This window comes from Sylvia atricapilla, chromosome 1 (assembly GCF_009819655.1).
Source record: "Sylvia atricapilla isolate bSylAtr1 chromosome 1, bSylAtr1.pri, whole genome shotgun sequence".
Classification (NCBI taxonomy): Eukaryota; Metazoa; Chordata; class Aves; order Passeriformes; family Sylviidae; genus Sylvia; species Sylvia atricapilla.
This window is the reverse complement of record NC_089140.1, coordinates 29,567,166-29,583,522: the sequence shown is the minus strand read 5'-3', so window position 1 is coordinate 29,583,522 and position 16,357 is coordinate 29,567,166. Positions and strand designations below refer to the sequence as shown.

The 16,357-nt window shown below is 38.8% G+C and overlaps 1 protein-coding gene across 3 annotated transcripts in view; it reads right to left on the bottom strand.

The window, feature by feature from the left end:
* The window catches only part of BZW2 (basic leucine zipper and W2 domains 2), a 57,285-nt gene that overhangs the window by 25,331 nt on the left and 15,597 nt on the right, over positions 1-16,357 (bottom strand). For all 3 annotated transcript variants that reach the window (XM_066318274.1, XM_066318283.1, XM_066318265.1), the window contains exons 2-5: positions 11,533-11,597; positions 5,371-5,547; positions 4,206-4,309; positions 1,040-1,105 (exon numbers count right to left, since the gene is read on the bottom strand). In XM_066318274.1, the coding sequence (XP_066174371.1) occupies positions 1,040-1,105; positions 4,206-4,309; positions 5,371-5,547; positions 11,533-11,590 (405 nt within the window). In that variant the 5' untranslated portion in view covers positions 11,591-11,597. The remainder of the gene's footprint in view (positions 1-1,039; positions 1,106-4,205; positions 4,310-5,370; positions 5,548-11,532; positions 11,598-16,357) is intronic.

The window sequence follows — 16,357 nt, the reverse complement described above, 5'->3', positions numbered from 1 at the left end:
ACAGTAATTAACAGCAGGAACATTAGATTTGTGTGGGGATAGAGGTAAATTTAGGTCTTTAGAATGATGTACTGAGTAATCAGCATCAGTTGATAGGCATGCTGGCCACAAGTATAAAAATAATTTCCTGTATTAGCAAGAATGTATAAATGAGAGCCAAATTAATTCAGGCACAAGAAGTGTTGGTGAGGTATCAAGCTACAAATTTGCCCTCATTTGACCCTTACAGCAACCTTTCTAATGTTTAAATAATATGGAAATGCATTTTTATGTTTAACAAACACGATACTTTACTCATGGGGGCAGGTTTTGCCACTACCAGCATGCCTGTTAAGTTACATGATAGTACAGTGTTTATTATTCATTCAGGCTGTTAGAAAAAGATATTTACATTTGTTACTAGGAACTCAGAATAGACAAAATCAATCTGTACACTGCTTTTCAAACATTTTTACCCTGGCTTTTCCTATCTCCTGAGAATTCAGTATCACAAAACAGTATCCACAAATAGCCACTAGAGTCTAATGGGCAAATGCTGAGCACTGTGCCACTGATGAGCACCTTCTCTTACACATATCTGTGGCCTCAAACACAAAAAACTTGTGGTTAGGACTCATTCCACAGTGCAGGAGTGGTTTAATACTCATACATCAAGAGACATTCTGCACAGCAGATCTGCATTTATTTTTTGGAAAAAACAGAGTTATGTTCTATTTGCAGGACAGTAATACCACTTCTCATTAAGAGGTATATCTCAAAGTGTACCAAACCTCTGCACAAAAAAGTCTGTAATAAGAAAGGGAGTTTGGCCGGAGTGACCAAAGGAACCATTAATTCAGAAATACTCTACATAAGTGCTTCCTGCAGTATTCCCAAAGAGCTGAATTTGCAGAGGAAAGCTGCCTCCTGTAGATTCCACCCCTTTTCCAGTAGAGCTAATAAATAAAATATCTAACAGCACCACATATGTATATATATAATTATATTAGAAATACAGTAAAAATATTAGCATTCCAGTAAAGACTGCTATCAACATTACCTTTTTGATTTCATCTTCAAATGCTTTCTCCAGATATTTGTATCTCCTGATAAGTTTATTGAAGACCTAAAGATAAACACAGATTAATTTTATAAGTGTAACAATTACAGCCATCTTTCTTTACAAAAAAGAAAGTAAAAGGAAATAAGCAGCTTGCAGAATGATATTTCTCTAGTGTTGCCACATGGAGAGCATGAAACACCCTTCTCTCAATTCTGTGATTCTTGCTTCGTTGAGCAATGCTTGCATCGGAGAATTCATTGCAGCTTGAATCTTTTCGTATTTCTCAACAGATTTCCTTCTCTACTTTTCACCCTATCCACAGATAAAAGGGAGAGGAGGAGAAGGAGAATAACTGCACCCTTCCCCCAGTAAGGCAGCACTGGGGAAGCTCTCAGCTGTAGGCTGATGGAGTGAGGCAGTCAGGATGCTGGGCATCTTCAATGGAGGCAGTATCTTGGCAAATCAACTAACATAAATGTTTACAACAAAACACACTGTTGTCAAAGAAAGAGGAAGAACATTTGCCAAAGCTTCTACAACAATTATGTTATTGGAACCACTCGTTCTGCAGTTTTGATCGGTTGTTTCCCATCATGTGACCACATTTTATGAAACCAGAAGCAGGACAGGTGCAGAGTTCATTCAAGGTCAAGAAGGAAGAGATAAGAAATTAAATAAACAAATCATCGCTTGCACTGCTGTACAAAGGCACAAAGCATATGACTCACTGTCACAGGTAAAAAGGCTTATGTGGGGAACAAATGACATTATTGCCACACTGGATGGGGGAGGAAGGGAAATTAGGTTTAGAAAGCTTCAATTCACTTTCCAGAATATAAAATACAACCTAACTGGTAGTATTTTGGCTCAGAAAAAGAAGAAAATCAAGTGTGGTTATGCTGAGAAGTAGAGACACACAGGATCCTAGTAAAATATAAGATGAAAATGTAAGATTCTTGTTAATATTTCAAAACAAAATTCTGCATATTTTTTAAGCCACTGTAAATGACAGAAACATGACTTCATATGCAAATCATCTGCTAAAATATCAGTACTAACTTCAGTCTTTTGACTTGAAGACTCTTGACTTCTAATTATTTCCATAACTAAATCCACAATAAACCAGCCACGCTACTGGTTCATTTGGGAGACAGAGTAAGAAATTACCTTCTAGGTATCTTCTAGATAAAACGAGATCTAAATACTATTTTAGACTAACTCCACATTTGCATAATGCAGTAAGAGCTCTATTTTTCATTATGCATGAAAAAATGGCAAGATCAATAAAAAAGACACATCTCTTCAGGCATTAATTACAAAATGTTGATTTATTTTGGTGGCTTTTGGTTTGAAGTGCAGAGACTCCACAGAAAATCCCACTCTTCAAAACCCTGAAGCCAAGCCTTCCTTTCCATCTTCCAATATGCAATATTTTACTTTAAATTTCTCCTTGGAGGACTGGCACTGCCAATTTTTGTCCAAAAGATCATTAAAATACTGGAATTCAAGAAGACTGAATCAACGCCTTTACTGATAACAGAGATTTTCCTGAAGCAGAGTACCCTGTTTTTAAGAGATGCTAAGGCTGATGCATAAGAAATACTGACTCCCTTTCCAAAAACAAGTATATTTCATTAATTTAGATTATTAAAGATGTTTTTTAAAGGAGCTTTCTGCTATTAAGCAAACATTTTTTACCAATGCAGAATGTGATCCCAGCACTATTTAAATCAACCATGCACCTTTCCAGGAACTTATCACCCTAGACACCTTAGCAGGGAAAGCAGCTTTTTATGCTTTTAGTTGCAGTCTCCAGCATTCCATTAGTACCCAGCAATTTAAAAAGATTAATACATACTTAATTAACAATAGAGTTTTGACATATGGGAGTTGCAAGAGTATTGCATTTTTATGCAATCCTACTGGTATCCAGAACTGCATGGTGGCCTTGAATTTTCCATAGAATTCTTACTGTACTTTCTCATATAATTACTACCTTCCATTAAGGAGTTATGCAAAGTAAGCTTTTTTTCAAGAATGTCTTAGGGTTCACCGGTTTTTTGTATTAACTTCACATAGCCCTATTTATGCAAGCCTTATTCCTGCAGGAAGAAATTATACATCCCATATGTAGGAGAAATGAAAGCCTCTGGAATATATGCCCAACTCCTTACTAGTTATGCAACTAAAGGTTGGAGGCGTGAGCTTTATATTTTTTGTCATTCATGCACTTCACAAAATTGGAAAATACCTTTAGAATCACAGAGTCCAACTGTTAACCCAGCAGTGCCAAGTGCCACTAAACCATGGCCCTAGGCTACCATGTCTACAGATCTCTTAAATACCTCCAAGACTGGTGACTCCACCATTTTTCTAGGCAACCTACTACAATGTTTGACAACTCTTTCAGTGAATAAATTTTTCCTAATATCCATCTAAACCTCACCTGGCACAACTTGAGGCCATCTCCTCTCATTCTGTCACTTGTTACATGGGAAAAGAGACCAACCCCCATCTGGCCACAGCCCCCTTTCAGGGAATTACAGAGAGCAATAAGGCCTCCCCCGAGCCCCCTTTCCTCCAGGCTGAACATCCCCAGCTCCCTCAGCTCTCCTCACAGTGCTTGTGCTTCAGACCTTCTCCAGCTCCCTTGCCCTTCTCTGGACAATCTCCACCACCTCAGTGTCTTTCTTGTAGTGAGGCCCTCAAAACTGAACACAGGATTTGAGGTGTGGTCTCACCAGTGCTGAGTACAGGGAAATGTACACTGCCCTGGTCCTGCTGGCCACACCATTGCTTATAAAAGCTCAATTTCTGATACAGTTCATGTGTTTCTCAAAATATGGTCATGTAAATATTTCAGCCTGCACACAGAAAAGGTCAACAAATTTAATAAGGGTGGTATCTAAAAAGAGACTCAACCAAACAGACTGTGATAAGCAAGACTGCTTTTTGTAACGAAAGCATTGTCAACTGTGATCAGATTGTTTTAGACATCCTATTTTCTTACCTAAAATGTGTACATTAGGGTAGATTAATGATTAACTGGATTTTCAATTGGTCTGTAGCTAGCCTAGTGCAGCTTAGACAGTCTGCAGATGTTCCACTATAATCTCTTTTGACACATAAATGGAAAAGAGTAATCAGCTATGCCTTTACTGACCTGAGCATAATTTCGGATGGCATCATGATCTTCATCTGCAAAAAATACACAGTGGTTGGTCATCTTGGTCTTGTCATTGTCATCTATGCGTGTCCCTCCAGGAGCTGTAAGAAAGCAGAAAAAAAATGCAAGGAATTATTTCCTACTTTAAGGAATATGAGATTTAATAAGTCTAGTAAGTCTTACATTAATATCACTGAGGCAAAAGGCCACAGTTACAGTTAGCAGGGAAGAGGGAGAAACAGAGACAGACCAAGCTTCGCTAAGATGTGGTGGCACCTGACAGAAGAGACACCTGGCTGATATGCTGCACCATAGATCACACCGTCCTCACAGGACTGAGCGATTCAGTTCACCCTAAGGAATCTCCAGTGGTCTGGAGAGCACTGAGAGTGATCAAATAAATATGGGTTGAAGCACAACCCTTACCCATTATTTTAACTCTTAATAATGTAAATCCTTTCCAAAGAGAAAAGTATTAGCACTGTCTAAGTAATTGGAGTACTTGGAACACCCTGCTAACCCCTCTAATACTCACCAGGCTCATGTAAACATTCAAAACACCGGCTTATTTTTTTCCTAGGTATTTCCACAGCTGCTCATTCCTGCATTACCTCTTACAAAAGTCTTACAAAACCATCTTTTCTTCTTAAATACCAAAGAGCAGGAAGGAGGTCTCAGAGCAACGTGATCAGTAAAAGATAACTTACTCAAAATAAAGAGGAAAGTGAAAAGTATGTTTTTGCCAGAAGCTGCCACTGATATCTGGCAGAAATATCCCATGAACATCCACAGAGCACACCTCACTATCCTTCCCTGAACTACCTTTTGTTGCAACATCTACAAAGCAAGATTTGCAGCAGCTCTTAACCTGGAGTGCACCTTTTTATGCTAATAAATCCTTCCGTTTCCCCTAGTTAGCACCTCTCTCATTCTCTTTGCTGTTGCAATTATATGCTGGTTTAGCTCAGACTGAAGGCTTCTCAAAGCAGTATCCAGAAAGTACTGAGGTGTTACTGCATTACAAATAACAAACAGTGATATGAGATGCAAGCAGTGAAACTGTAATACAGGTTATAATTTCCACTATAGAAGAAAATAGCATCTTAAAAGGAGCAAGCAAGGCTGATCCTTAGAATTCTCTGTCAGATACTCTGCAAGTTACCTAACATGCTGCCAGCTACCAAAATATCAAAGAGTGTGTCAGCATAGCGGCGATAATCAAGTCGTGAGCCTGCTGCATCCAGAAACTTGGCTATAGCCTCCAAGTCATTCCCAGCTTCATTGAGGCCTTGGACAATTGTATCCCTGAAGACTGTGGGTTCAAATTTCTCCTTTTCATCTGAAACACAGAGAAAGAAGAAGGAGAGAGAGTGTCAGTTTTAAAACTTGTTAAAATCCTGTATCAGTCAGCAATTGAAAGGACCATGGCACCTAATATACTCTTCTCATTCTGGTCAACACACCAAAAGTGTGTCTGACTTGTATAATTTCTGGGAATTCTGCAGTGTTTACTCTTGCTTCCCCTCTTCTCCTCATCTCCCAACACCAAAACACACACAAACATACAGGAATAAATAAACGGAGGAAAAGCAACTATTGAAACTGTTTTCAAACTTCATACTCTTTTCTTGCTGAGGATATTATCCCATGCGTGTAGCACTGTGCATTGCTAAATTTGAGAGCAGAATAAAGGGAATGCCAAGCTATAATATCTCACTGTATGAACATTTCACTTTTCATATCTTGCTATTTTTATTTTAGTAACTATGGTCACATAACTAAAATGCTTTCAAAAAGACCAGTCTTCAGGGAAAAAAGGAGATTGAGTTATTAATAAAATTAGTTTTTGAATAAACACTTAAGGCAACACAATGTAACCAAGAATTTATGTTTTATATTCACAGACCTGTGCAGCACTAGGAACACAGCACTCACATTGCCTTTTTCACAGCTGTCCCTTGTTGAATTCAATTAAGGCACAGCCTGACCCTCAACGTCCCTGTGTCAAGGTCATTAGTCACAACAGAAACAACTGCAAGGTCCAGGTAACTCTTATGTAGATTTACCCACAGCTCCTGCTGCCTTTTTGCACATGCAGTTAACAGCTTACCACAGCCACTTGAAGCTTTGCAAGACAACTTGCCCTGGCTCTACGTAAGGGCACAAATAAAATGCCTGTTACTGTTAAAATAACTTTGAACTCTAAGAAACAAAATTGCAAGCTGTTCTGTGCACTCAAACCCTGGGTTCTAATCATCCGCTGACCTGAACACTGATACAAGTTCTTGAAAAACTGGAAAATATTACATCCAGATGATAAATCCAGACATTCTTACTTAATAAGATAAATGAGGATTGGTTAAATTTCTGTCTAAACATGTGCTAATGCAGTCTGAAACAGGCCAGCTGCAACTCTTGCAGGCTTTTTGTGACAAGAGGTTCTGGCCTTTATGCATCCTCTGTCTGCAGGCTTCTGTTTCCTGCTTCTCATAGTGCAGCTTTTCATACCAGGCCTTAAACAAGAGACCTTGGTTTTTAACAGCCTCTCTTTCCTAATCTCTTCCCTCCTGCCACAGTACTTTCATGGCAATTAAATAACTATTTTACAGACAATTCCCACTTTCAATAGCTTTTCTATTTCTTATAGAGAAAAGTTCTCTCTCCTCTGCTGCATGTACCCGGGGTGCATTCATTCTCGCTCCTTCAGTACATCACTCGCACTTTTTCCTCCTCTTCCAATGCATCCCCTTCTTCCATAGCAATTGTACCTGGAAGGCATAAAGCAGTCCCTTCCACTCTGTCCCAGGCCACTGGAAAGCTCAGGGGACTAGTCCACTTGTCCTTCCAAGGAGCCTGGCAGCACACAGCCAGCTGCAGTTCAAGGACTGTCTCTCAAGCACTAAGCACTGGAAAACTATAGCATCCCCTTATTTTCCAGAAGTCCTGTGCCATGCCTAGCTTTTCGTGACTTAATCTGTCTACTAGCGATCTCCATATGGATTGCTTCCCCATCCCCAAAATCTGATCTCCTCAGACCAAAACTGAGACAACTCCATGGACACTCATATATACGCTCATGCTCATATATCTGCTCCCAACTCTGGCTCATCCTGAAGTGATGCACACAAACGTAGCGCCAACTTAAATTCTCCACTACAACGCTCTCATCACCCCAATACACTACTCAATATACCCCTCCTCTGGACTGCAAATGACTTCTTCCCAGGCTTTTACTTCACACCAGACCCTGGAGATGTTCAGACTCTCAGCCATGTTACCTTGATTTTGGCTGTGATAAAAACCTGAAGACTTTGTTCTGAGGAACCACCTCTCTTAGCTGCAGGGCACAGCCATCAGGGATAAACCAAAAGGTTGAGAGGGGAACTGAAGTACATGTCTTTGCTCCAGGGAAATGCCCACAGAGAAGCATATTAATGGAATCCCATCCACCAGACCTGTGACCAAACACTCAGTTGCAGCTGTCCTCCACCTTGAAGTACAAAAACCAACCCAAAATAAAGAACAAATCAGCCAACCAAGCCACAAACACACCAGTCTTGGACTGAGATAAGTACTTCAGTATGTGTACTTCAGGCAGTTTTAATGGTGCACAGAAACAGTTCCACCCATAAACAAGCATCTGAGTATAATTATTCTCTTTGTATTGCTAAATAAGTATTTATTATTTGAAGAAGAAGAAAAAAAAATAAAAGCTTGATGACATCTCAACCAGCAAGAAGACAGACTTTTGTCTTAAGAGTTAAAAAAAAATCCAGTTTTACTTTTTCAAATGTATTTTGCCTAAAATTTAAGATGTTCCCATCTAAACTGGAAAGTATTATATGCTTGGTATCATAAGTACACAGTGCTCAGTACAAACACAAATACCATGATTATATTTCTTAGCTATTTTAAATAGATTCTTCCCTATCCCAGAAGTCCTCCTCTCATCTGTAGTACCCTACTCTTTTCTTGTCTATCACAATCTAAAAATTTGCACAGGAACAGAAGGTGAATTCATTGCATGAAAAATGATTTATAATTTTATTGAAACATTTTCCTACCAAGCTAATTACTGAAGAGGAATATGCTGATGTAGTACAATAGGGTGAGTAAGAAGCCATCACCAACAAGGGGTGACAGTCTGTTGAGCTGTCAAGGGCACAATTACTGAACAAGCACAGCTCCAAACATGGGCTAGCAGAGGCAGGTGTAGCTTGCAGATGTGATGCACATAATATCCACTGCAGCAGTGCTATACACAGCTTTTCATTTTCAGCATGTTCCCAGATCCTTATGTCCTATCTTTTGCTTCCAAGAAAATCACAAAGGATGTTCATAGCCCTGTCCTTAATTAAGTTTATCACTTCAACAGAAGGCCCACAACTGTAATTCTGTGGAAGAAAAAAGAGAACATGAGGTAAGAAAAGGGGTCAAACAAGGTAACATAAAGGTGTTAATATTGACTTGTTATTAGATAATTTTCTTATCTCCATAAACACAGGTATTGGCCAACTACTGCTGACCCTCACTGAAAAAGGAATATTCAATGGGTACAGAGATTACACCAAGAACTAGTCAAACTATTTTATTTGCCTAGATTGACAGGAACTGTGAGATGTCTCCTTCTCATGGCAGGTTCTCCCCTTAACAGCATCATTTTTCTTCCTTCCATCTTTTTAAAGTGATTTGAATGTCTGCCACTACATATGATGCATGCAAGCCCTATTTCTTTCATTTGGTTAATCAATACAACTAGAAAGAGTGAGATTTACAAGCTCCTCCTTCACAGTTCTCTCTAAAAGGTATTTCACACACTAAGCATACTTTCAAGGTTTAAATTGAAAAAGACTGTATTACTCTTTTGTGCTCTCTGAAAGCTCGTAAGTTGTTCACAACCTGAGATTAGCTGCAGCTAGCTGACTAGCGATAAGAGTTCACATATGCAATTAATTTTTTGGATGCCTGACTGCAGTGTCATATCTTGCAGAGATGGCAGTGCTGCAGGGATCTGCAGAAGGGAAAAAGGAGTATCATGGGACACAAAGGGGTAAAAACAAGCAGCTCACTGTCCCAGCATGTGCATGTTTCAGAACCCCAACCTGCCTGCCTGTTACACACCACAGTCCAGTCTCCAAAAACTGAAATGTCATGGTCAAACCACAGCTACTGCACTCTGTCCTATATCTGGGTGACATTTCAGGACTCCCCAGTATACTGAAAGTCAGCATAAAAAACCCCCTAATAACAGTATCATTTACTCTCAAGTCAAAGACATAACAACCTGTGACACAGCTGTGATACAAAAGTATAGGCAAACCAAAGGGAATAAACATACTTGGAAGCCATTTCTCTTCCTCAAACACTCTTCCTCTAGAAAGGAGCAAGTATCTAAAAATTTCTAAGCAGGATATTAAAATATTAAGGCAACCAGGATGACACTACTTTTGAAGAGATTTTATGCTTTAAGTACAAAAAGCGTTTGCATGTTAAAATTTCTATATTAAAACCACTTAATATCCAAAATACTACTTAAGTAACCTTTTTCAAAAGAAAAACCCTAACCAATCTTTCAGACCACCCCCAATCTCTCTTCTTTCTTCCATGTAGTAGTGAGTGAGTCACCTAGGGCTACTTTCAATCACTGTAAACAGAAATCCAAGGGATAAGCACAGAATTCCAAAACAAATATCATTATTTATTCTAATTATTGCTTGCATTAAATAGGAGCCAAAGACCAAATCTGTATTAGGACAGATTATGCCAAACTCAGTGGAAAATGTAAGGTAAAAGTCTCTATGACAGAGAGAGAGAAAGAATATTTTCTAAGACAAGTTTATCAAATAACATATTTACCACAACTGACTGACCTTGACTGAAAAATACATGGGATCAATCCAGCAGTGTGCATATCTGAGCGCTTTTACTGGCTGCTCTGACAGACGGATTTCTTTAGGGATTGTTAAATCCACTCCTCTGGCTACATCGATATGGTCGTGAGTTAATGCAGTGTATAGCTCCCACTGCATAATGCTCTCGACCATGCTGAGAGAAAGTTAATCCCACTAATTACTGGAGCACCATGGTATTTAATTACAAACAATACTGGTTTCTTTTTTAATTAGTTAGCCTTACAAATGTTTTTTATGTGCACCATAGGAAAGACATATTGCATTTAAGAGACTGTACTAGTGAAACAAATTGAAGAAGTGCTGGGTGAAAGAGAGAAAAGACAAGAGAAAGCTGGCACTGCTTTTTAACATGACTGAAACTAAACTATTTTCCAACCCCTACCTAAGATTTGTGATCATCCTAGTTCTCTAGACACTCATCATTCAGCTCTTCAGACTTGTGATAGAATTCGAAATTTTCTGAGAAAGGTTACCAACTCTTTTTGTTTCTCTCATCCACACTAACAAAATGCTAATATTTACATTTTCTGTCACAAGACATTTAGATAAGATGTTAGTTTTTGATCAGAAACAGGAAAGTCAAGATGGAAAATGTCTGTTTCATGACAGATAGGAACTCCACCTGTGTCTGCTGTAATAAACCTATTATTATACCACCAAAAAATGTGATCCTTCTTTTCACAAACCAGACTTTTGGTTTTGGTTTTTTGGTGGGGGAGCAGGAAGGGAATAAAATAGTTAATTATATATATATATATATACACACACATATTGTCTCTCTGCCTCAAACTGTTGGGCAAAAAAGAAGATTCTGACCTCCTTCTGACCTGAAAATAGGGCCAGTGAGATGATCTGACCATCTCATGGAAAAGGAAGGTGAGAAAACTCCTTTTTAGATATGAAAAGTCCACTTACAAACATGCCATTAATTTGAGCCAAAGAAGTAACAATGAAAATCAAATCAAAAAAGCGCAGATAATTTTCTTATACAACTTTTAAACAAAAGCTAGTATTTTGCCTTCTTAGTTGAAAAGGGCATTTTAAGAAACACCCAAAACAAGTATAAACATATATAAATATAAACATATATAAATATAAACATATATAAATATAAACATATATAAATATAAACATATATAAATACACTGTAAATTCATTTATCACCTAATCTTTAACTGAAGCCTCCACAGGACTTCATAGCCAATAAACTCAAATTTTAAGTAAAGTCCTAGGGTATATAGTGAAAATAATAGAATTCATACAGCTTAGTTAAAAGTAACATCTTTAATCTCAACATGGCTGAAAAGAAGGGGAGAAAAATCCTTTAGTTCAACTTTCAACTATTCCATCTGATCTGTTTCTAGTAATTTTAACAAAGAATAAAAGAAAGCAAAAAATGTAATGCAACCTACCCCTCTTCCTAGTTTTGAACCGCTGGCCTGTTAGCACCGGCTTCTGATTCTTATTCATAAAATTTCTGGAGAAAGAAAAAAAGGGAAAAATATTTATACTCCAGCATTTACAGCAGCAGTTTAATCTAAAAGCAAAAAAAAAAAAAGACTCAGTGTAGCAAAATCCCAACATATGAAAGGTAAAGAAAGTTCTTAACACATATTCCACGAGTAATTCACATTATCTTTAAGATGAAGAGCACTACAATCCAAGGATCACTCCAATGAGTGGTTTTCTTAAAACCTGGCTGTTGGCATGTCTGTAAAAAACCGTGAAGATTCAAAACTGAACAGGAAGGTGATGAAGTCACAACCCTTACTCCTGGGGCAAGGCTACAGCACCACTGCCCATGCAGCTCATGGGGATGCTGGGGGCACAGAAGCCACTAAGGCAGAGCACTGGGAACCATCCTGGTGAGGCTCAGCATGGCACAGTCACCAGGCAGATGGATGCCCAGGGTTATGCACTGTCCAGCCTAAGACAAGATTTTGTGGTCTAACCATCAAGACAGTGCTTTAACCATCAAATTCTAATCAAACATTTCTTATGAGCATCACTGTATCTTAGCAACTTTTAGTTCTGAAAAGCAAGTGGGTGTTGGAGAAGTAAAAGAAGATAAACAAATCCCTCATCCCATTAACTCCAAGCGTAAATACAGAGTTAAGGACCTACATGGCACATTATACAACAGTAAAAAATTCTGGGCTTGTATTACTTCAGACTTTTACAGCAAATCTCAACACATAATGTCAAAAAATTGGGAGGTGATAATATATTAATGTTATTTTATCTAAAGCAAACAAAACTATTTTAAAGCTTTGGATATAATCAGTTTCATGGCACAAAACATGGCTTATGCAAAGAGCAGCTAAACCAAGAGCTGAATGCAAACAGCAGCAATTAAAAGGAAGCTTTGCAGCACATAAGAATCACCACAGGTCATCACCTTGTCCTGCCCACAGCATGTGCCAGTCCTGACACTTAGAGGCCACCTACTTCACACCCTGCAGGCCATTAGGTCACTGTTACTTATGAGCTGCTTGTCCAAACTAAAGCTTTCTCATGCAAGACTTTGAGCTCTGAGTGTGTTCTTCTAGTAACTTTAGTTTTACGGAAATCTGTATTTGTATTTCTTCATTGTGGAAGAATTCTTCTGCAGGTCTAGTTTAGGAGTACACAGATGTGCCAACATGCTTCCTACCACAAATGAAAAGAAACTCAAGCTTCATGGCTGAGAAAGAAGCCATCAATCCCATGTTAGTATCCAAGAAGTGTTTTCTCTACCCCTGAAAGTTCATTTAATTCTCTTAACAATGCTCCAGCTATACAATATCTTCCCATTCACCAGACCTCTAGTGGCAGCATCTCTACCTGGCCACTTTTGCAGCATTTCAAACATTTTACTTGGCAAACCACTTCCTTCTAGTCTAGGTTTACCCCTTATCTACATTCAAAAACTCTGCAGGCAGGCACATGAAGTGAAAATAGTCAGTAAAGTTCAGAGTCAAGACTGAATGTGCTTCCTATAGGTGACAAAACCACAGATACGCACAGAAGAAGCAGTTCAACTGAGATTCGTACTCATCACTGAGATTTCAAGCTGCAGTTGTAACAGACCAAGGAGCATTTCGAAACAACACTTAACAGCCTTCTGGAAAAACGTTCTGCTCATCTGCAAAGAAAGTAAAACATGGCAAAACCATGGTATCATGGGATCCCTCAAAGTGCTGTAGAATCCAAGAGTGCCTTCACAGCAGAGCTCAAAAGGCTCTTTCCCCTGATGAGACAGCTCAGTGTTAGAGGAACAGGAGGTGCTTTACAAGTTAATTAGGCAGATAATCTAAAAGTCTACAAGGATAAGCAACAGCCCAGCCTCTAGCCAGTGACTGGCTACATTTGACATACTGATCTGCTTTGTCTTCCTGACCTCCAGTTATTTGTAAAGAGAATGACCTATAACATTCATTTTTGACTTGTGTTTATGTTTTGTCTGGACACCTTACAGCTTATTCTAAAAATGTTCATTTCAAGAGATGGCAAGAGAAGCCCAAGAGGTTTGCAAAGCAGCAAGCCACACAGCAGGTAAGAACTGTAAGAATTCACTTTTTTTTTATTTGTGCACTTCGAGAGCACAAATATGCTGTCAGGCTGGGATCGACAGTGCCCACTTCCTTAAGGAACACACAAAAGCCTTCAAGCCAGCACTGGTAAAGTTTCCAGTTTCTGTAGAAGACAGAAATGCACACGCTACGTTTCTAACACCAGACTTATTTCTTTCCTTGCATGTAGTATATTTCTAAGCTGCAAAAAAACTTGCATCCATCTGCAGCTTGACTATGGATTTTAACTGTTTCTGTGAACATAAAATACGTCCTTTAAGACAGCTGGGAAAAAAGATTTTTAAAAAAAGCAGTTAAAGCAGGATTCACAACTTGTAGCAGATTTAATGACTAGAGGTTCAGTGCAACAGAACAGGCTCTTGAATAGTTAATTACTAGGAACACAGGATATGCCTTCTTCTATATTTAGCTTAAATGTACTGTGCTTTAATCTGCTCAAGTGAGGGTCTGGCTTTATAAGGCACTGCCTCAAGCACTGGCCCAGGATCCTTCATTAAGAAACATTAAGACTGAGCAAAATCAACCCAGTGATCTATACAACAATCCAGAACAGCATCAGCTCCTAAAAATGAGATTTTTAAAGTGCTGTTGCTACCACAATAGATGTCTATGTAATAGTTTAAAATTTACAAAAGTGAATGCAATGCAAAAACTTTTTTTTTTTTTTTTTTTTTAATCAAGAAGAAACCAACAACAACACAAAAGTGGTGGCTGAAGGTTGTGAATTCAGGGTGGCAGCATATAAACTTGCACAGCACATTGATTGCATCAGAGTGCAATCTGCCTCCCAGGTGTCAGATAGCTGTAAACCTACAAATCACTTAAGACCTTGAACTATTACATATATTCTCCATCTTGAAAGGTACAGCAGCTGGGTGGCTCAAGGCCAACAGCCAATTTTGAAATGGCAGCTAGAGAAGTCATAATGGTTTCAATGATCTTAAGGATAGATGTAGGCAGGAAGGGAAGAGCCTCCAAAAGAAAACCCAAACCACCATTCAAACTTTTATCTTGCAGCCTGACATCCTCCAGGATTCATATCAATTGTCAGCACGAAAGCAAGCAAAGAGATACGGAAATGGCACCTCACTCCTTTCACACACTCCTCTTCACCAGAGGATGGGATAGGCTCAGCAACAGAAACTTTATTCTCAATTTACTGCTCAGTACTCAAGCAGATGTCAGAGCAGTACAGAACCTGGCACTATGCTCCACAACTGGTTCATTTTCCACAGAAACCACAAAATGTCTAAGCCTGCTAATTACTAACTTGCAGCTACAAAATTAATCAGAAAAATAAAAAGAATGCATGACTTCAAAATTTACCAAATTCCACTCCCACTCTTGTTAAGAGGCTTTTATAAAACAGATTCATACTTTAAAAATTCATAAATTGGTGAGTTGGCACATTCTCCTGAGACTGCTTGAAGTCCAGGAGCTAAGCTTTCTCTACAGCTGCTCTTCATTTTCAAGCTAAAGACTCTAAACAGTTAAAACAAAACTGAGGGACATCTACAGTTGTAGCTATCCAGACATAGTATACATCAATTACTCTAATTAACCAATCCTTCTCACACAATTAATAAAAATTGTAACAGTTTTAATTAATAAATCCAGCATTAATTAATAAAATTAATTTACAAAACCTGCAATAGACAAAGTAAAAGCTTCTTCACTGCTTCAACAAGTATGAATTCGCTTATTAAGTTAGAAAAATGCAGTCTTTTATCCACAAAGGGAAATTCTTATGATGATTAACTCCTAAATTATTTAAAGCCTTGGTAAGGCTGAAGTTTCTATCATTTGTTCTTGGAAACATTTTGCTCAAAATGAAAAAAATGTACTGAAAACCTTTATTCAAAGCAACGCTATTTTTCTAAGCATCATTTTACACTTCTTTTGACCAAAATATCAGAATCATCTGAGGTTCTTCAAACATTAACATGCCCAGATGAATCTGGGAACAGTTGCTCCACAGCAGTGAAACTTCACTGCTCTAGTTACAGAGAGAAGGGAATCAATGCCAGACAGCATAAGAGAAAGAACTTTTTAATAAAAACCCCAAGAGTTTATGGCTCTGTGTGTGCAGGGCACAAAATACAGCACCCAGGGCAGGCAGTGACCCTCTGGGCAGCCCACTGGATTGGAGAGGGAGGTCAAGCAGCACTGCTTCACAGGACGCTGCTTCTGCTGTGGGGACTGGCACCGATGGCGTTTGACTGACAGGGCGATGCAGAGAGCTGCCAGAACACCACCAACACAGCACCACCAGCTTTCACAGGAACAGATGCTTGGCAGGAACTATTTCCATCTCCTTCCATTGCTGAGATATCATGTAAGACAGGGGCACTCATCACAAAGGCAAATAAAATAGAAGCATAAATGGGTACAGTTGGTATGAAGGAAACAACCCAACACACATATCAAGGGCAATCTTTCCCCCATAGAATATCCAGGACATTAAAAGGTTTACTGAGTCTTTTTTATCCAGCAACATTATTGTGTGTTTTCATCCTCTCACAGTTACAGTTCCAGACTTGGGGAAAAGAGGGTTTTCCACCCCTTTCAGCGGCAAGCCAAGAATTCACATTAAATGCAAATTACTGAATTTGAGCAGCACAGAGGAAGAGCTGCCCTTGCACTTTTGCCAGAGAGGAAACATGTC